The 22,360-nt window shown below is 40.4% G+C and overlaps 1 protein-coding gene across 8 annotated transcripts in view; it reads left to right on the top strand.

The window, feature by feature from the left end:
* The first annotated feature begins 351 nt into the window (after positions 1-351).
* The window catches only part of CCDC171 (coiled-coil domain containing 171), a 142,988-nt gene continuing 120,979 nt past the window's right edge, over positions 352-22,360 (top strand). For 2 of the 8 annotated variants that reach the window (XM_052701109.1, XM_052701104.1), the window contains exons 1-6: positions 353-514; positions 1,646-1,837; positions 8,241-8,379; positions 10,352-10,526; positions 15,454-15,635; positions 21,350-21,496. In XM_052701109.1, coding sequence (XP_052557069.1) covers positions 1,779-1,837; positions 8,241-8,379; positions 10,352-10,526; positions 15,454-15,635; positions 21,350-21,496 — 702 coding nt within the window. In that variant the 5' untranslated portion in view covers positions 353-514; positions 1,646-1,778. Of the gene's footprint in view, positions 546-685; positions 765-1,645; positions 1,838-8,240; positions 8,380-10,351; positions 10,527-15,453; positions 15,636-21,349; positions 21,497-22,360 lie in introns of those variants that run through there. The other 6 variants (XM_052701110.1, XM_052701105.1, XM_052701107.1 and 3 more) reach the window with 6 other exon arrangements.

Genomic DNA, 22,360 nt, shown 5'->3' with positions numbered 1-22,360 from the left:
AGGACTGAGGAATGGGAAAGCTCCAATACAATCTTGCTCAGCGGGACCCAGACTTCCCCTGGTCCGTGGAAATTCAAGTCACATAAATAGGGAAATAATATATATCCAAAGCACTCTTCTAATTCCTTGCTACCAGAGCAAGCTTGTAAGTGGATACACATTAAGATTGTGGGAGCAAGGAACTAGGAAGGTGCTTTAGATATCCATCACTTTGCCATTTCAGGTTCGTCCGCCTCGGCGGGAAGCGGGCACTGCAACCGCGCCGCAGCCAGCGCCCGACTCGCCTGAGGGCGGCGGGGGCGCGAGCTCGAGGGGGAGCATGCGCGGCTCCCTCCCGCCTCGCGCCGGCGTTGCCCGGGCACAGCGTTTCCACGCACTGCGTTCCAGACTCGGGCGGAGCCGCGGCAACAGGAAGCGGCAATCGGGGAGTCCCGGCGCGCGGGCGCGCGGGGCGGGCGGGGCCGCGTTCTTCTAACCGGACTCTAACCGCCGAGCGGCCCGGAGAGGTGCGAGGGTACGAGATGAGCTAGGGCGGGCCGGATCGGGTACGGCGGAACGGGGCTTCTCTGCGGTGCGGCGCCGCTCCGGGCTGGCGTTCAGCTTGGCGGCGGCCGGCCTGGAGGCGGGCGAGAGAGCGGGCGGCGGCCACGGTCCCGGGACATCTCGCGTGGCGGTCGCGTTCGACCGAACCCTTTGGGGCGTTTCTTGTTGGCTTTGAGTCCGTCGCGGTGAGGGTCTGTCGGCCACGGCCTGTTGGAGCTGCGGTACGGGTGCGCGTGTCAGCAGGGAAACGCTGCGTGCTGCTAGCGGGGGCAGCCACGGAGGAGTGCCTTGTGCCGGGGAGCTGAGCTGCGGAGTTCCTTGCCTCGTTAACCTGAGTGCGGAATGTTGTGTGTTCCTCTTGCGTGCTCGTCGTAACTGATTTAAGGAGCTCATAAATTATGTTTGCTACTCAGCCTGAAGTAAATATATGGATAGATAGATAGATACACATGTGTGCATATGTGTGTAGATATAGATATATGTATACACAGTCTGTGTCATAAAAATGCAATTGATACTGATTTTTTTTTTTCCTATTGTAGATACTGAATTATGAAATTTATAGTAAAGAGTTTGGTTCTCCTCCTTTGTGCTCTCTGATATTGCTGATGCATCTCCTGCAGGAGAAATACTGTTGAGTAAGAAGTAGCAGATCTATGAAATAGAAGGCGAGTTGTGTCGTTCTCTGCACTGACACTTGATTATTGACTTAAAAGAAAAAAAAGAAAATAAAAAGCAAACGGGCAAATCTCCAAAACAAAGTCCAACAAAATGCAGTGTTAATCTCCCCTAGAATAATTTTGAAGAGAAATCAAGTTTGCAATCCTCTTAAGAGTGAAGGCTGTGGTGACAGGTACAATCTGTGCAGACAACGCATTTTGTGTTGGCATCTATCTGAAAACTGATAGTGGATTTTCTACAATTTTGTTTTAATCTAAACCTTTCAGGCTCAGAGGACTGATAGTGCAGATGTTTACTGAATAAAACAGTTGTCGAATTGCAATTGATGGTAATTGTTAAGATGGTGCTGCAGTAATGCTGTTCATTAAAGTGTTTTGACAGCTTATGTAACCAACTAAACAATTATGCCTCTGTATTACAGGTTTTAATGTCTTTATTTGATGGAAAAGAGGAAACTTTGAAGCTTCTCAACTTAAAACTTAGAAAAAAAAATATTGTTGTTGAAGATGATCTTAATTCCAAGGACCTCACAGACTTAAAAAGCTACTGACATAATGACTGACATAATGAATTTGTCTTCTCCAGTCAGCCATGTTGATCATGAAGCTAAACGGTGAGTTTTACTTCTGAGTCGTCTTAGTCTGGTACTATGGTTCAGCTTTCTGTGGGTAACGTTCTCAATCCCTGAGACTGTATAAGTCAGAAGAAGCAGATATGATGCATTAAAGCTGTGTCATGCCATTATAGTCATTATATGAAGAGGTTTAGTTGTCTAAAGAGATTTGTAATGGCTATCTGATGTACAGGAATTCTTCTTTGATTGCAGAAGACATAACTTGCATAAAAAGGGAGTTCCTGTCTCGTGTCTGGGGCACTGATATGAAATGCCAGAATGATTCTATATTAGCTGAGGTTGAAGAGGTCGGGTTTAAGTCTTACTCACACATAGGCAGAAAGAACAAAAATGCTTGAATATAAACTTGAGATAGGCAGTCATACTGTGGACCACTTCCTCAGGTAGGGGAATTTTGAGGATTGCATTGATAAGTGGAACGTAAGACAAATTCTCTCTGTTTCTATACGCTTTCTGCTACACATAGATGGAAGGATGGTGAAAAACCTTTTTCTGTCATGTTCTTTGTGCACTGTAACTAGCTGGCTTAGTAAATAAGTATGAGCTTAAAGCTTTTGAGTTAGAGGGTCACTTTACAGGGTAGAACTCAAAAGTTGTTTCACTTCTGTTGCTAAGAAACTTCAAAATACTTCTAAAGGCAGTGCCTTTCATAAAAGTTGTAGTTGATAAAATACATGTTTTTTTTTTCAAAAGCACTTATTAATGAACTATTAATATAAGACAGCAGAAATAAAAAGCTTTCTCTGAATTCTTGTTCCAATCATACATACTGTAACACTTCCTAGGGATATTTTGTGTGATTTTTGTCTTTGATTTAAGCTTCCCTCAGCTTTATATTGTAACACGTTTGCACTTCATGTGGGGTTGGACTCGATGATCTCTAGAGGTCCCTTCCAACCCCTACAATTCTGTGATTCTGTGAATATAGAAGGAAGAATCTCACAGAATTATAAAGGTCAGAAGGGTCGTTTTGAGATTTGTATTCAACCCTGCCCTTGCTAAAAGCAGGTTCCCTATAGCAGGTCGCATGGGAAAGTGTCCAGACAGTCTAAAATATCTCCAGAGGGGGAAATTCCACAACCTCTCTGTGCAGCTCATTGCAGTGCTTTGTCACTCTTACAGTAGAGAAGTTCTTCCTTGAGTCCACCCCCATTGATTTGACTCCCCCACATAAGATATTTATAAACTGTATTGGGATCGCTTCTCAGCCTTCTCTTTTTGAGACTGAACAGTCTCAAGTCTCTCTTCCTCGTACAGGAGATGTTGCAGGCCCCTAATTATCCTTGTAGCCCTTTCTCAACAGGTGGCATGAAATGTCTGTAATATGCTGCATATGCTCGTGATTCCGTGGAGGTTAAATAAAATATCACAAGAATGGGATTTCTGGAGGCCGATCTCTGTTGTATTTGCAGATATTCAAGCAGACAGATAGAAAAATGAAACTGTTAATGTAACAATCTTTTTTTTTTTTGTTTGAAACAGCTGATTCAATTTGATTTTATGCTGAGAACAAAAATAGTGTTTTCAGCTCCGTATTATTAGTTTTTCAGTAATGCCATTGTGAGCTTTAGAGGTTATACAGAAAATACTGTTCAAAAGAAGAATATACTGCTTCTTTTTCAGTAGTCACCCTTTCATTTTAATGAAATCCTAGGCCAACACAGAATTTCTGGAATGTCCCCAATATCTTACTTCTTGTGTTTGCTCTTCTTCTACTGATTCCAGTATTTATAACATTAAATCACACAAAGCCACACATTTATTTCATAGTTTTCTCCATTGTGCTTATTTCTGTTGACTTCTCTGGTCAATTAGTACATAATTAGCAGTTTTTAAGAAGGAAAATAATGCTGGTGGGTGCAAACCATGACTCCTGCCTTCTCCAACCCCAAAACTTAACAAAATCTTAAATTCTTCCCATACCTGTTGCTGATTTGAAGGCTGGGGAGAGTGGACAAAGAGACACTCTAGATTATTTTTTTTCCTTTCTAGTCTATACTTTGTTACCTTTGACACCTGGCCTTTTTATAGCTGTGTTTTGTTGAGGCTGGTTGTCGTTTCACCTCTGAATAAGATGTTCTATCTTGCTTTCTTCTGTCTTTTATACAGCTGTGGGGAAGGGGTTGCAAAGGAGAAGTCTTTGGACATTTATGTGATGTCCACAAACAAGCTCTTACACAGCTTCTGGAAGTGCACAGCATTCAGATCTCTTTTGTTTCCTGCTTGATTTACCACTTCGTCTTGCTGCCATAGCTAAGAGTTATTTAAAACTTCCTTCTCAAGAAGGAAGTCTTAAGGGCGCAGGAGCAGGCAGTCCCCCAGAGCTGCAAAATGAGCCGTTGGGGAAGAAGAATGGCGTGGATGAATAGGGAGCTATTCTTGAGGCTCCGGGAGAAAAAGAGAACCTACCGCCTGTGGAAAGAGGGACAGGCCACTCAGAATGAATATGAGGAAGTCGTTAGGATGTGTAGAGGTGAAATCACAAAGGCAAAAGCCCAGCTTGAATTTAACCTGGCCGTTGGGGCGAAAAGGAATAAGAAACTCTTTTATAAATACATTAACAGTAAGAGGAGGACAAAGGAGAATATCTTTGCTGCATGAGGCTGGGAATGTGACCACTGAGAATAAGGAAAAGGCGGAGGTTCTGAATGCCTTCTTTACGTCTGTCTTTAAAAGTCAGACCAGTTATCCTCAGGATACTCCTCTCTCTGACCTGGTAATCTCGGCTGGGGAGCACACTAACCCCCCTGTGATTCTGAAAGAAACAGTCAGAGACCTACTGCTCCAACTGGACTGTCACAAGTCGATGGGGCCAGATGAGATCCACTCGAGAGTGCTGAGGGAACTGGCGGAGGTGACAGCCGAGCTGCTTTCCATCATCTGTCAGCGCTCCTTGTTGACTGGTGAGGTCCCAGAAGACTGGAGGCTTGCTGATGTGACTCCCGTTAACAAGAAAGGTTGTAAGGAGAATCCGGGGAACTACAGGCCTGTTAGCCTGACCTCGTTGCCAGGGAAGGTTATGGAGCAGATTGTCTTGAGGGAGATCATGCGGCATGTGCGGGGTGACCGGGGGATCAGGCCTAGCCAGCATGGGTTCATGAAGGGCAGGTCCTGTTTGACCAACCTGATCTCCTTCTATGATCTAGTGACCCATCTGGTGGATGAGGGAAAGGCTGTTGATGTGGTCTACCTAGACTTCAGCAAAGCCTTTGACACTGTCTCCCACAGCATTCTCCTGCAGAAGCTGGCAGCCAGAGGCTTGGATGGATACACTCTTGGCTGGGTAAGGAGCTGGCTGCAGGGCCGGGCTCAGAGAGTGGTGGTGAATGGAGTCAAATCCAGCTGGTGACCGGTCATGAGTTCCCCAGGGGTGGGTGCTGGGGCCTGTCCTCTTCAATATCTTTATTGATGACCTGGATGAGGGCATGGAGTGCACCCTCAGTAAATTCGCAGATGACACCAAATTGGCTGGAAGTGTGGATCTGCCTGGGGGTAGCGAGGCCCTACAGAGGGATCTGGACAGGCTGGAGAGCTGGGCTGAAGCCAATGGGATGAGTTTCAACAAGGCCAAATGCCGGGTCCTGCACTTCGGCCACAACAACCCCAGGCGACGCTACAGGCTTGGGGCGGTGTGGCTGGAGGACTGCGTAGAGGAAATGGACCTGGGGGTATTGATTGATGCTCGGCTGAACATGAGCCGACAGTGTGCCCAGGTGGCCAAGAAGGCCAATGGCATCCTGGCTTGCATCAGAAACAGCGTTGCAAGCAGGAGCAGAGAGGAGATTGTTCCCCTGTATTCAGCACTGGTGAGGCCGCACCTCGAGTACTGTGTCCAGTTTTGGGCCCCTCACTGCAAGAAAGATATTGAGGCCCTGGAACGTGTTCAAAGGAGGGCAACAAAGCTGGTGAGGGGTCTGGAACACAGGCTATATGAGGAGAGGCTGAAGGAGCTGGGAATGTTCAGCCTGGAGAAGAGGAGGCTCAGGGGAGACCTCACTGCTCTCTATAACTTCCTGAAGGGAGGCTGTAGTGAGCTGGGGGTCGGCCTCTTCTCTCGTGTCATTAGTGATAGGACCAGGGGGAATGGTTTCAAGCTACGGCAGGGGAGATTCAGGCTGGGCATGAGGAAGTATTACTTTTCAGAAAGGGTGGTCAGGCACTGGAATGGATGCCCAGGGAGGTGGTGGAGTCACCGACCCTGGGGGTGTTCAAGGAAAGGCTGGATGTTGTGTTGAGGGACATGGTTTAGTCGGAGCTGTTGGGAATAGGTGACCGGTTGGACTGGATGATCTTTTAGGTCTTTTCCAACCTTAGTGATTCTATGATTCTATGATTCTAAAATAACAGTAATTCTTTCTGCCACCTTACCAGAAAGCTAGTAATGTGCCTGGCATTTTCTCTAAGTACATGCAAGTTTTAATGGTCCTGATCTCCTACATTTATTGAATGTACAAAATGTGTTAAAGAAATGGCAGCATGTGGAACAATTACTGGTAACATACAGTTATTTTGATTTCATAGGTGTCATTTCATGATTTTTGGTTATTGGTATTCCACATCATAACATCATGTAGTGCACTGGGAGTTAAAGAGTTAATGCTCCAGGTCTGGTTACCTGTCCCAAAAAAGAACAACTGCCTACCCCAGAGAACTGTTTGTTGTTCTGTTGTTGTTTCCACTCCAAGGGAAGGATAATAACTGTTTGTTGATCCCTTGCCCTCCCCAGCTCATCTCTAGTCCCAGTCATCTTGCCTGCCTCAGCATTAGAGTAAGGCCTTTAGTTTTTGGATGCTCTCTCTCATTTAACTTGATTTACTACTTCCAATTCTAATTATATTGTATTGTATCATAGTGTGTTATCTTGCATTCCAGTATCTTATTTAGTAAATTAGTTTATTTCTCCTCAGATTGTTGCTGCTGTTTTGTTTTTAGCCCATCTCTTTACCCTTTTCCTTTTTTTCCCTTTTTCCTTTCCCAGACTGTGGGTCTGTGGATCAGCCCCCCTCCAACCCCCCCCAATGTCACAGAATCGGTCCAAACCAGCCTGTAAAACACTGACATTAACTTCGTCTTGTTTTAAAGTGAAAAAAGACTTACCTTACGTAGGTCTTCATATTGATATATAAAGTGGATATAGACTTGCTAATTGTCTGATAAAACATCTTTGGACCTGTGCTAAAAAATAAAATGTCATTCTCTTTTTAGTGATGTCATTACAATTAATAGTTAAAAAGTTGTGTTACATTCCCTGGCTTTCATATCATTCTTGTCTTTTGAAAAAATTTCAGCTATACGTATTAACACATAGGGTTCTCATTCGCAGAAAATTGTCCACTATAAAAACTTAGACTCTAGTTAAAAAAACAAAAGTCCTCAAACCCTAACCAACAAATAATTAAATAGTAATAAATTCTGTTACTTCTGTAATTAATATTTAGGACTCGTTAAACAAAGATAAGCGTTCTATTGTTTTTAAGTCTGTTGGAAACTGACTATTCTGTGGTTAATGTAGTCATGTTTCTTTGGGCTGTATATTTCTTTGTGATCCTGACAACTTTTGCTTTCATGTGGAGTAGCTAATGTCAACTTTTTTACATGTGTGCGTGCAAAAAATGACTTTTAACGCTTGAAATAACTTAAAGTATGGCCAACTTGAATAGCAGTAATTGCATATGAGATTATCAAACAAGTTAATTAAATGATCATTTTTATACTAAATATCCATTCTACATGTAAGTGCTTGTTTTTATTATTTTATTATTATTTGTGGTCCACAAGGCCCATCTTATTAGTTGTAGTTTCAGTTTTATTTGAGATTCTAATTGAAATGAATGTGCCGGGCATTTTAAAAGATTGGACCTTCAATTTGTGTTGTTCATAATCAATTGCTTATATATTTAAAGTAAGTGTATACATATTTGAAAAACATTTAAAGATTATTTTAGTTCTAAAGGTCTGCATTTGTTCTGTGGCAGAGGTGGTCTTGACATAGTAATTCATGTGTTTGCTTTTATTTTAAAAGAGCCTTACTGCAGGAGACAAAAGAGAGGTGTATTGATGTATTGAAGATGTCCTGAAAGTTTATTGAACTGAAATAAGAGAATGAAAAATAATAAAATAATGATTATTTTAACATCAACTCTAGGAAATTCAGTCAGTGTCTCTCTTCTGAATGCCTGCAGCTACATCTTATATCTTGCATGAGCAGTTAAATCTAACTCTTTTTTTCTAAAAGTAATAGTTGGGTAGTAAATACATGGCATAATTTTATGTAAGTGAATGCTTTGCATTTTTTTTTCCTCAGAATCTAGCCATTTAAAGAAGGGAGTGTTAACATTTGTAAGTACTATTCATGCATTTTGGAAATATTCATGCTTTGCAGCTTATGTAGTGCCAAGAGTGGGTCACAGTCACTACAGAATAGCAGTGCATCAGAATTGGACATTGCTGAAGATCTGAAAAGGAAACTCTGTCAAGCCAAAGAAGAAAAAATAGACATAATCATTAAACACAATCAAGAAGTAAGGTTTTTTTGTTCTCTTTCATTTGAGTCCTATAAGAAGTGTGAATGTGTTTCATTATTTTCTTACATGATCTGTCAAAAATGCTGTCATTAGCCAAAAAAGAAAAGCAGTGTCAAAGATGTCACAGTACAGACCTCTTACAGCTATTCATAGGGACTGATAGCAGCTCCACTGTCATTGCTAATAGTTGAAGTCACTTCACGGAAAGTACTTGCCTCTACCAGGGTCTTGTTAGACAGAATTGCCCAATGGCACAAGTAGATACAAATCATAGCTTGTTTATGCTGATGAAAGGGCTCTATTTAGTTTTACGTGTGTGTGGTGTATATACATATGATATATATTTCTTATATATAATTTTTTTTGCCATAATATTAGAGCATTGTTTTAATTCTGCAGAATTCATAAATCTAGTACATCATTTTTGTGTGTGTGCATCACATCCAGATGGGACGTCTTTTAATGGTCTTCCAATGTCTTATCTTAGTTCAGATTTGTAATTTTGCGTAATTTATTGCAAAAGCACAACTATCATGACATTTGTCAAAAATTTAGAGCTCTTTAATGGAGACTCCATGCGTAGGGAAATACTTAGCGTAATGAAGATGCCAACTTAAAGATTTTTCCTCACAGTGCTGTGACAAATTAGTATTGAAGTGTTAAGAATTTATCCAGAGTATTCATTTTTTGCACTCACATACGTAAGGGAGGGTGAGCACTGAGTACAGCTGTATCAGTAATCAATTTGGACTTTTTGCTGTTGGGATACTTAACACTCTTGCTAAAGCCAATATGACAGGTGATGTGCTGCTTTAGACTTGTGCTTGTGCAGAGAAATTACCTCTCTGGATAGCAGTTCTAGTCTTAGAGTTTGCTATGGGTGGTTGGTGCAGTTACTCATTCATTCTTGGTGCAAAATCTAGTCATTACACCAAACTTGCTTTTTACATCTGTTCATTATTGGAGTCTGCATACAAATTAAATGGTGGCTATCTCTCCTGCAGTAAGTTGGTCTTGTGTGGCATTCTTTCCCTGCTGTCCCATTGGCTGTGGGTCTGTTCTGTAAAAATGGGTCCCAGGAGTTAAAAAATTTGAAGAGTAACCTTTTAAATTCAGAGTAAACTTAGTGTGTGCAACAGAATTCTAGTGCTGTGTCATGTTGTACTGGAACCACAAAGTTGGGTTACTTTTCAAGCAGTTGAACTACCTGGGATACTTCTGTGCCAGATGTTCACAGATAATGGAAGTGCTCAAGTTAGCTACAACCACTGTTATTGAAGTCAAACTCTGTAGGTGTTCTGACTGCATTTATTCTCCATGTTCCTGTAATGAAATAACTTGGATTTTATTTTCTAGACACAGGTTTCAGTAGCGATGACTGGACTGCATTCCTTAATCGAGATGAAATTACTTTTTAAAGGATTTTTCATTCTTAATTTATTAAGTTTAGCTGTATTCTGCTTGACTACTGAATAATTATATTGGACTAAACTTTGTTCATCCTGCATCCCTGTCAGTTACTAGATGTCTGATAGTCATGAAGGATACTAGACTGTCTTTCAAGTGTTAAATTTGGAGAAAGTTAATATAAATTCACTAGTTGAACACAATGTTCTGGTCGCTGCAGTTTTTGCCTTTAAGGTACATGAACATGCTAATATTACAGCTTTTATTTTCTTATGATAGAATTGTTTTCGTAAATGGAAAGAGTATTTTTGAAATACCTGAACTCAGTCCAGACATATGAATAGTTTGACTATATAAAACAACAGGAATAATCAGTACTCATTTACACAAATTTTGTCTTTTGCAAGAATAGATTTCAAGTTCAGGTACGTGCGAATGAGTAAGTAGCTGCAAATGCAGTTGAAGTTCTTTTTCTAAAATATTCCTTAGATGTATTTCTGTAATATGCTGTTTCTTTAAGAGAGCATTCTTGCCAGTTTTCTGAAACAAATTTATTTTGTAGCTGCGTGACTATGAAATCCAGATTGTCAAATTACGATCTGAATTTGAGAAAGGAGAGGCAATTCGACAAAGGCTGGAATATGAATTGGCAGTTGCCAAAAAAGATGCCCGTTTGAGAATACATACCGTAGAAGAAGAGTTAAGTGATGCAAGAAGCAAGCTTGCAGAGCTGCAAGGTAAGTTTCAAAAAAGCAAATGCTGAAAAATGGTAAAGTCTCTTTCAGGTCAAGAAGGGAACTGAGTTCCAGTAGGTTAATTAAGTTCACCACTTATTGCTGCATTTTGTTGGATCTCTCTTTCCCATCTCTTAGACATCTGTTTTTGTAAGTCTTATGCTTGGTGGCTCATGCATGAGTTAAACTTCTAAGCCTTTCATTTTGTTTTTTTTTTTTTTCCTTTTCCCTCCATGCATTCTGTTGTTCCCTTTTTAACTGCTGTCCTTGTACAGAATTTTAATCATGGTTAATCCACGTTTAACCCACACTGGATAGTAGTGTAGAGCAGTTCTTCCTCCCCATAATTAGATACATATATATATATATATATATATATATATATATATATATATTGCTGTTCATTTGTACTATTTCCAACAACTTATTTTTCTAGCATTTCTTTTGTATTTCACCTCTTCAAAAGCATCATTTTCATCATTCTTGTCTAGTTCCCATTCTTCCTCCTTGCTTCATTTTTTATAGGTAATGAAACATATATATGGTGCAAAGTTAATCTGTTCTGTGGGAATATGACAGTAGTCACAGATTAGCAGGAAAAAAATGTCTAAATAAAAATTGGCCACTTACTACCAGTCTAGTAGCTAGTCTATATTCAGAAACTCTTATTTCCTTGATTATTCTCAACAGTGTATGTGAAATTTCTTACCTCACTTGGAGGTCAATGTCTAGTTACTGAAGTAAATATAATACCTTATAATCTAGTAGAGGAGGTGTATTTGAGTTTGAATCTTAGATTTTTTTTCAGTGAAGATCTCGGATTGCTTCTCATGTAGAACATGTCTTCCAAGTCTCTGTAGGAGAGTTAGAAACTTGGAAATGCTTGAAAGTGCCAGGCGTTTCTGAGATAATTGGAAAACTGAATTTTTTAATCCTTTGGAGAATAAAAGATGTAGCAAAACATTCTTTGGGAATCTCAAGCCTGAACTGTTGTTTTCTTACTTAAAGGAGACTGTCTTTAGATGCCCATTTTGCTAGTTTACATGCCAATTTTGAGTCTATTCTGATTTAGATGTGAGTAGTAGGTGTTTGTACACTTAAACATACTTAAAATCTCATTCTGTAGTACCCTGTGATGTAGAAAAAGCTGTGTTTATTGGCAGCTCCATTGTGTAACTGGCAGTGGGTGGTGGACATGGGGCCATGGCTGAACCTTGCAGGAGGAGATCAGTTGTAGTTAACCCCACATCAGGTGAACCTACTCACCCACTGTGACAGTGTGCCCATCAGTGAGCCTGTGGCACCTCTAGAAACATGGATCAGGAAGGGTGGTAAAGCGTAAGAGTAAGCAAACAAACAAACAAAAAGAGCCAGAACAGGAGGAGAGAGATGGGTGAGGGACCTGGATGGAACAGTTGAAGAGAGGCAGGAATGGAGTAAAACTGGGCCCAAAGTAGTGATCTCCTGGCATGGTCTGGGAGATAGGATTCCTTAGGGATTCCATAGGATTCCATTCTGCCACTGGAGGAATCACAGCGTACTCACCCTGATTCCCCCTCACCAAACAGACTGCTTTGTTTTGTGATGAGAGAAATGAAGGGCAAAAACAGGGATAAGAGATTTCACAGAATTTTTCTTTCAAGTCAGTGTATTAGTTTCTTTCACCATCAGAAAGAAACTATACTTAGCAGTCTGTTTGAATTGTTTGAAATTCCCCAGATTTTTTCTTTTCCTCTGCAATTCCTGCCAAAAAAGTACAATAGTTATGAAGCTGTTTCTCAGTTCCTTTGCTGTCTGTAACTTTCTGCTTATTTTCTTTGCCATTTGAAGCCTTCTGTCCTCCTGTACTCAGCTGTGGTGAGGTTGCATCTCCAGTTTTTGGACCCTCGCTTGTGTCCAGTTTTGGGCCCCTTGCTGCAAGACATCGAGACCCTGAAGCCTGTTCAAAAAAGGCAAAGAAGGCAAAGCTGGTGAGGGGTGAGGAGCACAGGCATTATGAGGAGTGGCTGAAGGAGCCGCTTCTGGAGAAGGCTCAGGGGAGACCTTATTGCTCTCTATAACTACCTGAAGGGAGGTTGTAATGAGCTGGGGGTCGGCCTCTTCTCTCTTGTAACTGGTGATAGGACTAGAGGGAATGGCTTCAAGCTGCACTAGGGGAGATTCAGGCTGGAAGTTAGGAAATACTGCTTTTCAGAAAGGGTGGTCAGGCAGTGGAATGGGCTGCCCAGGGAGGTGGTGGAATAACCAACCTTGGAGGTGTTCAAGGAGCCTTTGGATATTGTGTTGAGGATATGATTTAGTGAGTACTATGGGTGATAGGTGGATGGTTGGGCTAGATGATCTTGGCGGTCTTTTCCAACCTTGGTGGTTCTATGATTCTACAGCTCTTCAGTGCTTAGATGTGACCTTATCTGGCTTGGACTGGACACAAATGAGCTCTTCTGTCCTATAGCCCTTGTCAATATTTCCTCCTTTGTTTTTTTTTTTTTTCTCCCTGTTCTTTCTGAGGCTTCTTTTGACTGGACTGAACTTGAGCAACACTAAGATTCCTTGTAAAGGGTAAGCATTTTCTCACTGGCTTACCTTGCCTTGGGTTATAGAATCACAGAATGGCTTGAGCTGGAAGGGACTTAAAAGATCACCTAGATCTAGCTGCCCTGCAATGGGTGGGGACTTCTTTCAGAGACCAGGATGCCCAAAGGCCCATCCAGTCTGGCTTTGAGCACCACAAAGAACGTGGCATGCACAACTTCTCTAGGCAACTTATTCCAATGCCTCACCACCTAAATAGTGAAGAATTTCTTCCTGATGTCTAATCCTAAATTTGTTCTCTTTTCATTTGTAACTCGTACCCTTTTCTTGTTGCTACTATTTCTGATGAAGAGTCCTCCACCTTGTAGGTCCCATTTATATACTTGTCAATGGTTTATGGGCTGGTGTGGCCTGGTTCTGTGACTAAGCGGATGGAGTGAGCCATGGATCTGAGCCCCAGAAAGGGTTAAGGGAAAAAAATAGAGAGATGGGCCTAAAACAAAACAGCAGCAATGATCTGAGGTGAAAATAACTATTTTACTTAATACCAGAATGCAAGATAACACACTATAATACAATATAATTAGAATTAAAATTAATAAAAGAGAGTGTCTGAAAACTGAAAACCGGACACTAATGCTGAGGCAAGACATGCGTTTGGAGCGAATAGAAGGGAGGAGAGCCAGATCCTGTGACTCTACCAGAGATTTCATCTCTTCTCTGAATGCAAAGTCCAGGTATGGGACTGGGGTATGTAGTTGTTCTTCTGGGATAAGTACCCAGAACTGGAGCATTAACTCTTTAACTCCCAGTGCACTACATGATGTTATGATGTGGAATACTGATAACCAAAAATCGTAAAATCACGACAATATTGGAAGGTTGTAGTGAAGTTTTCTCAAAGCCTTCTCTCATGTTGAACAAAGTCCAACTCATCCTCTTTTCAAGAGAGGAGGTGCTCCAATCTTTTGATTGTCATTTTGTCTCTCTTCTGGACCTCTTCCAACAGATCTATTTCTTTCTTATGTTAGGGGCCCCAGAGCTGAACACAGTACTGCAAGCAGCAATTCCTGAAAGCAGAGTGGAAAGCCAAAATGTTCTCTTGATCTGCTAGCTATACTGCTTTTGACGCAGCCCAGAATATGTATGGGTTTCTGGACTGCTACTGCACATTGTTGATTCATGTTTAATTTTTTTGTCCACCAGTAGCCCCGAGTCTTTCTTTGCTGGGCTGCTAAAAATCTGCTCATTGCTCAGCCTGTATTTGTACTTGGAATTGCTACGATCCAGATGCAGGATCTTGCACTTAATCTTCTTGAAGTTCATAGGGCTTGCAGGGCTTGCACTCAAGCCTGCCCTCTCTGGATGGCATCTCTTGCCTCCACTGTGGCTTCACTCAGCGGGTTTTCCTATAGTCATAAAATCACAGTATTGGGGTTGGAAGGGACGTCAAGAAATCATCTAGTCCAATCCTCCTGCTAAAGCAGGTAACCTGCAATAAGTCACACAGGCACCCTGACAGGTCTTGAATGTCTCCATAGAAGGAGACTCCACAATCTCTATTTGCAACCTTTTCCAGTGCTCTGACACCCTTACTGTAAAGAAGTTCTTCTGTGTGTTTTTATGGAACTTCCTATGTTCAAGTTTTAGGCCATAACTCCTCATCCTATCACTGTGTACCACTGAAAAGAGCCTGGCCTCATCCATTTGCTTCCCTCCTCCCTTCAGTTATTTATAAATGTTTATCAGATTCCCTCTAAGTTATCTTTTCCCTAGGCTGTGCAGACCTGGGTTACTCAGTCTTTCCTCATACAGGGGATGCTCCACGCCTTTCATCATCTTTTTTTGGCCCTCCGCTGGACTCCTTTTAGGAGATTTTTGTCTTTTTTTGAACCGGAGAGCCCAGAACTGGACACAGTTTTCTAAATGTGGCCTCACCAGGGCAGAGTAGAGGATTCTTTCATTAGGTGGGTGCATAGTCTTTATAGTCTTTAACCGCATTTAACTGAACTCAGAGTTAAATAGTAGAGACTCAAATCAGTTAGAAGTGTAGAAATACACTGACCAAACATTGTGGAAATCTGAAATTAAGTCCTCTATTCTACAGAGCCTCGTTTGAAAGAATTAGCTCAAGTTTTTAGCCTTATCCAAGAGGAGAAGAACTTCAATTCATAAAAATCTCTAAAAGCATTCTTATATCCTTATGAGAAAGATGCTACTCAAGCCTCAACTTCTTTCCTTTTTATAGAGGAGGTGGTGCCCTCCTGTGCTAGATATATTTGTTGTAATGTTCCAGAGAGTATCACAATACGTAGAAGAACCAACACTCACATTTTTTTTCTGAGCGTGCTTAGCAGTACTTTTGTCATCTTTCTTTCTCTTTTTCTGTAAATAATAGTGTTCAACGAAAAGCTTCAGCAGAGACTGGTAGAAACTGAGAAAACATTTCATATTGCTCAACAGAAGTGGAAAGAACAACAACAAAGACTTGCAAGTGAAAAGGATGATATTCTCAGAACACACAAGGATGAATATGAATTGCTTCTTAAGGAAAGAAGTGAGCTAGAAAGCGTTTTGCAGGTATGATCTATTAATAGCTTTGAAGATGAATTGCATGAGATGATGCCTGGAACCTTTTTTGGTGCAAAAGGCTAGGTAGTGGATTGGAATTTTTTCTGGTAGAGAAATCTCCCTAATAGATAAATGTTGCAATATTTTTTCTGAAGAGCATAGCTCTGTGAAGTTACACTTACTGTTTTGCAGACTTTCCTGCTTTGCTGGAATGTAATACAGCAGGTTTCATGTTAAGCAGCTAAACCAAGTCAACAGTGCGCAGTGGCGGTGAGGCCCACTTGCCCTTTATATAGTTCAAAGCTGAGTTAGTAGAACCAGGGAAGCCTAAGACCTAGCTTCTGACTCAATTTTCCTTCCACCTCCCTTAGCCTGTCTTTTGCCTTTAAGCACAAAAATCACTTGTACAAAATGGAGATAACACACTCATGGAATCCAAACTGTGATAATGGGATTTCCAAATGTATGTTGTATGTTATTTGCTCTGTGCAACATAGAAGAATGTGATAAATGTCTGTGAAGTTTTAAAATTTCTGTAACCTTAGCACTGGTAGAAAGAACTGCTATTAGAAATTCAGATGGGGAAAAAAAAAATTTAGTGTTTATAGGTGATATGTCTTATGCTGTGGATTTTTATTCTTCAGATAATTAATTTCTGTGTATTTCTGGTAAGTGCAGTTGGGCTGCACTGGCATGCATAAATCCCTTAGATGCAAAATATGTTTATGATTTTAATAACTTTTATGCTCTTTTCACAATCAAGCAATTCAAAATAATTATATTTCAAAGAAATGTAGTAATAAGCTGTGGAGATGTTAACATGCCCAACCATTAACATATGCCACTGGGATAGTAACAGTTACATAATTACAATTTAATCATTTTAATCTCTATAATGGAAAATTGAATCACCATATGCCTCAGTGGTATAGCAACGCCAGTTAAGGAAAAATGAACAGGTATTTAACTACTATTAGAGAACATCTAAGAGAGGGCTATGAAGGTAGGAAAGGGTCTAGAGGGTAAGATATGTGAGGAGCTGCTCAGGTCCCTTGGTTTGTTTCAGCTTAGAGAAGGCTAATGGGAGACCTCAAGGCTGTAGGCCCCCATCTCACACAGAGTGGAGAGGCAGGTGCTGATCTCTTGCGACAGCAGCAGGACCTAAGGGACTGGTTGGAGCTGCCTCGCGGGAGAGTCGTGTTGGGGTTTAGGAAAAGGTTCTTCACCAAGACAGTGACTGGGTGCTGGAACGGGTTCTCAGGGAACCCGTCTTGGCACTAAGCCTACTGAAATAAGTGTTTGGATAATGCTCTTAAAAATAAGAGTTGGAGTTTTGGGTGATCCTGGATGGAGCCAAGAGTTGACTTGATGATGCCTGTGGGTTTGTCTTCTTGAGTTCAGGGTATTCTAATACTCATGCTTTAAAAGAAGCGTAGAGCAAAGGCTCTAGTAGATTTGATAGCCATTTACTCCTATACTCCTAAGAGTGACAAGTGCAGAAAACAAGTTGCTACTTAGATATTCATTTTCTGTTACTCAACTTCTGTTTTTTTAAAATGTTTTTCCACTTTATTCTTTGTAACTTCCTTTAAAACATGAGAAACTTGACTCAATTGGACTTGTTGCAGGTCAAGCTGCAGAAAATTAGCTCTGCTTTCTTCCCACGCACTTAGCTCCAGACCTGGGGCACTGCCAAACAGTCCTCCCAGTGACACTGAACAACCCGTGCCTGGCAGCTTAGAAGCTATGTTCTGACAGCAAAGTTACCTCTTTAACTACATTATGATGCTGTTTATCAGATTCTATACAGTACCCATAGGAGCATCTATTAAAAAAAGATAAGAGCAGAGAGAATTGTTGAATTACATCTATTCCAGAGTACTGTGAACTTTCTTTTCAATCCTTTGAAAGCAGGATGTAGTAAGAAAGATGCAATTAGACCTGAAATCAAGTGGTGTGGCTGCATTTGTTCTTGTGCTTGCAGAACGAGTTGCACTGTGTCAGTTTGGCCAGTTTTGGGCTGGTTCTGTGACTGATGGGGCAGAGGGACCCACAACCCCCCCCATCCTGAGACAGAGGGTGGGGGTTAAGAAAAAGGGATGGAGGTGGCCCTGAAAACAAAACAGCAGCAATGAGCTAAGGGAGAAAACTGATTTACTAAATATGATGGCAGAACGCATGAATACACAATATATTACAATATAATTGGAATTGTATAAATCCAATAAAATGAGAGAGTGTCCAAAAGTGGAAGGTCTTACTGTAATACTGAAGGTGAGATGGCTAGGGAGCCCACACTGTAGAGATGAGAAAGAAGGGGCAGTCTTGCAATTTGTGAGACATTTTATCTTTCCTACCAAATAGAAAACAGGAATGGAACAGTGGAAGTCTTCTCAGAGGAGAAAAACAACATATCCCAGAACCAGGTACTCAGAACTATCAACAGAATTAGAACTGAAGCATTAACTCTCTAATTCCCAATGCACTACATGATGTTATGATGTGGAATACCAATAACAAAAGTCTTAAAACCATGACGCGCTGTATTGCTGTGTTAATACTTCAGAGACCTGGTTGTGGAGGAAGATCACACAGCACTGTGTGATTTTGTTTAGTTTTGGTCTTACTTTATGCAGATTAAAGAGATTCTAAGTATGTATGCCAGTCCTTCTTGGAAAAGCTGTATCTAATAACATGTGATTCTGAAGTTGGCTGTGGAAATCTTGAGGCATGAAAATGAAGTCAGCTTAACCTATTGAGATGCATCTCCAGTGAATTAGAAGGCACTCACAAGGATCACTGAGTCCCACTCCTGCTTCTACCCCATATTCAAACCATATATATGATGGCTTTGTTGCTTTCCTTTAGATGCTCTCTAAGAGCTTAATGTCCTTCTTATGTTGTGCTGCTCTATAAACTGCACTCAGTGCTTGAGATGAGGCTGCGCCAGCACAGAGAAGTCTCTTCCCTCAGTCAGCTGACAGTGCTGGGTATGATGCACTCTGGGGTCCAGGAATGGCTGCCAGGGATCTCTGCTGACTCATCTTCAACTTGCTGTCAACCAGAGCCCCCAGATCCCTTCCCATGGAGCTGCTCCCCAACTTCTTGTTACCCACTGTACATAAATTCAGGGTTATCTTATTCCATATGCAGAGTCTTGGATTCCATGTGATTGGTGATTGTTAGACTTCAAAGTTGTCAAGATCTCTCTGCAAGGCCTTTCTACTCTCAAGAGAGTCAGCATTCCCTCCTAATCTAGAGTATTCACTAGCTTACTTAGCATAATATGCCTTTAGCTCCTGTGTCCAAGTGATTTAAGAAGACATCTAAGAGAACTGACCTCAAAATGGAGCCCTGCAGTACCCCACTAGTTACTGGCCACCAGCTTGAAGCCCACCACCCATTCACTATAACTGTGAGCCTGACGTGTCAACTGCTTGTTCAGCCATGGATTACATTTGTCTTTAGCTGTATGCTAGATATTTTGTCCTGAAGAATACTGTGAGGTGCAGTATCAAAGGCTTTGCTGAAATTCATGAAACTTACACTGGCTGGAGGGAAAGTAATCCTGTCTGATTTGTAACAGGCTCTTCAGTGTGTCTACTGATTATACTTTACAGCCCATCTGCTTCATAAGGTAAGAAAAATTTGGAGTTTAGTAATAAGTGCAATAGCATCACCTTCTGGTTAGCCAGAAGACAGTATTATTTCCCAGAAACACTCCAGTTTTTTCTTAAATTACTTGTGTGATCGCATTGTTTATACACACATTAAAAAGTAAGCGATGTTTATATGTGTGTGCATATGCTATATGAGCATATGTGTATATGTTTTACGTAGCCAAATATTTCTCCTTGTAGTTGATGAGGGCAGGTGACTATTGGGCTAACGTAGTACAGTTTCATACTTAGGAGAAGTCAAAAAATCTCCAAAACGTTTTCTAAGGTTATGACATCCTACAACTCATACTGACTTGTATAACTAGCTTGATGTATTCCTCTTAGTTGTAGACTGATTAATGTCAGTTACATTTCCAGTATGAAATATTTTTAAATCTTGACACAGTATTTTTCCCCTACATATAAATGATATATTACTTATTTAATACATACTTTTCCTGGCTTATTTTTGTTAACATCTGGAAGGTGCACTGAAGAGATACAGATATTAAGTGTGGAGAGAGTATGAGTAATTGTGTATTAAACTTTTCTTTTTTGTTCTGCAGTGGGAAGCCTGATGCAGGTGGGAGGAGACATTAGAGGATTAGTTTAATTTGTTTCCAGGACTGTTATTTGCAGCATTGTATTTACTGTAGGTTTCCATTCTTAATTCATGTTTTACACAGATGTTCCTTGTTATCTTCTCAGGGGATGCAAAAAAAGTCGAATAGTGGCCTGCACATGAACGAAGAGGCAAAATAAACTTACTTTCTAATTAGCAGTTCGTAATACTTAGCATGCTAGAGTGGCCCTGATTTCCTTACTGTCATGTTTGAATGATGAAAACTTTCTACCTTCAATTCAGAGGAACACCCAAAATCCATTTCTAGACTTTGGAAACAGCTTGTATTTGTTTGGTCTTCAGGTGTAAATGTGGTTCCATCAGACTTGGTTCTTCAAAAGAATCATTCTATATGAATAATTCACTTTGTCCTTCTCTTTCTCCATGCTAGGATTTATGATTAGTAATTTTTAGAAACAAGAATATGTGATGTAGAAATAATAGCAGAGTGTGCAGACCAACTGAATACCTTTAGTTTATTTTCACAAAATGTCTCTTGGCAAGATATTGAATAGGATTAAACGAGCAAGAGGACTTAATGGAATCTTTCTGTGTTTTGCACAGAAAGCCATTTTAACAAATTAGGTCTCTAAAGGTTTCCAACTAAATCACTGGATTTATAGCTTCTTCCTGATCCTGGTTATGAGAAAGCTTATTCCTGTCCACTAGACTAAAGCTAGTAATTCTGAGATTTCTGTAATCTCCAGCTTAAGTATGTGTTAGACTACTAGGAGTTCGTTATTTGGCTACTTTTCTCCCAGCTAGCTGTGTTGTAGAAGTGAATTAGGTAGCAGTGACTCCATGGAGTTGTAGTCCAGCAGTGATATTAATTATCCCACTCCATACCTTCTCTCATTTTCTGAATGCAGAAATTGGAATGGGGAGCAGCATCTTTATTGAGAGATACTCTGTAGATTCCATACATAATTGTTTAAAGTAATTCAATTTCTGGACAAATGTCTTTCTAAGATTAGCAAAAATGAACATTTTAAGTTTATGGAAGTAACCAATTTTAAAAAGACTGATTTGATTTCAAGTTCTATTAATAAAACCAAAGCAAAATCAAACTTCCTGTCCCTATGTATCCTTTTGTCCAGTGCAATTGCATGCTTTCCTTCCATCACTGACATTTGGTAGGATGGTAGAAGAGTTTGGAAGAGTAGCCCTTTAAAGTTTCCTGTGGGGAATTGTCTCTGTTTTTACTGTAAGCACAGAAGGTCATATTTATGCTGATTTTTGAACCAGTGCATTTTGCCTGGTGGAGAATGAAGAACTTACATGCTCTTGAGCAAGTGGCTCAGTTGACAGGTTGGATTTTAATAAATGGTAATTCAGTCTCTGTCCCCAGAGTGTTCCTTTTTTAAGCTCTGCATTATTATTATAAGACTTTAATAAAAGTATTATTTCATTCTCTCTTTTTTTTTTCTTTTTTTTTTATTTAGAAGCAGAATAGCGCTCTGCAAAACTTAAGTAAGAAGGTGAAAGATATGGAGCTGGAACATCGTGACTGTTCAGAAATGCTCACTCGTCATGTACACAAGCTTGAACACAGTGCTGAACAAGAGGAGCAGCTTAAAAAAGAACTCGAAGTAATACTTTTTGTTTACCGCTATTCCTCTCAAGAAACACTGAAGCTCTGAGCACTTTTGTTATTGTGGGATGAAACCTCTCAGTTTTGTGCTGATTTCTGTTTACAGAATTGACAGAATGTTGAACATCCATTTTGCAGAGCAGCTGAATAGACCAATGCCACTTACTGTGTGTTTCTCACTTGAGACTGGTGTTAGAACAGCATGAAAACAAGGCTGAGATCAGGAAACCTTTCTTTTCTTTGCATTCTCTCTAACCATGTATTGTCTTTTTTTTTTTTTTAAATCCTGTTCTTTTTTGCTTAGGGTTCCTTATTTTTTTTTGCACAATTTTTAGAATAAGTAAACTTGAAAAGGAAAATATACTAGAGCTGAGAAAGGTGCCAGATGGTGTACGAGGCAGAGAGAATAACATACCAGCAGTGATGCTTTACAGCACTCCTATCTATGCCTAAATGCTAAAGGCAGTTTTAGTTTGTGTGTTGAGTGATATCTGTTACTGAGAAGTCTCAAGCTTTTCCAACTAGTGTCTTCTAAATGAATTTCCTTTACTAAAATGCTGTTTGCAATTTTCTCCAAAGTTTCATTATTTTGTTCATCTAAGTTACTATAGTAACTGCTATCTGAACGTGTGATCTGAACCAAGAGATTCATGACAAAGGATTTGTCACTGGTAAAAAGTATAGAAACCAGATGTCTCTTTATGATGTAAGTTTCCTACCAGAGATAGTTTTAGACGTTTTCTATGACTAAGTTCAGAAAATTGGCACTGCTGGAACATTAGGAGTTCTTAAGAATAATGTAATGTACATTTTTTAGCTGTACATCATTAGTTTGTTCTTTCTTGTTTTTCTCCTTAAAAGC

Source organism: Tympanuchus pallidicinctus, unplaced genomic scaffold, assembly GCF_026119805.1.
Source record: "Tympanuchus pallidicinctus isolate F22 unplaced genomic scaffold, pur_lepc_1.0 scaffold4, whole genome shotgun sequence".
Lineage (NCBI taxonomy): Eukaryota > Metazoa > Chordata > Aves > Galliformes > Phasianidae > Tympanuchus > Tympanuchus pallidicinctus.
This window is presented reverse-complemented; position numbering and strand designations above follow the sequence as displayed.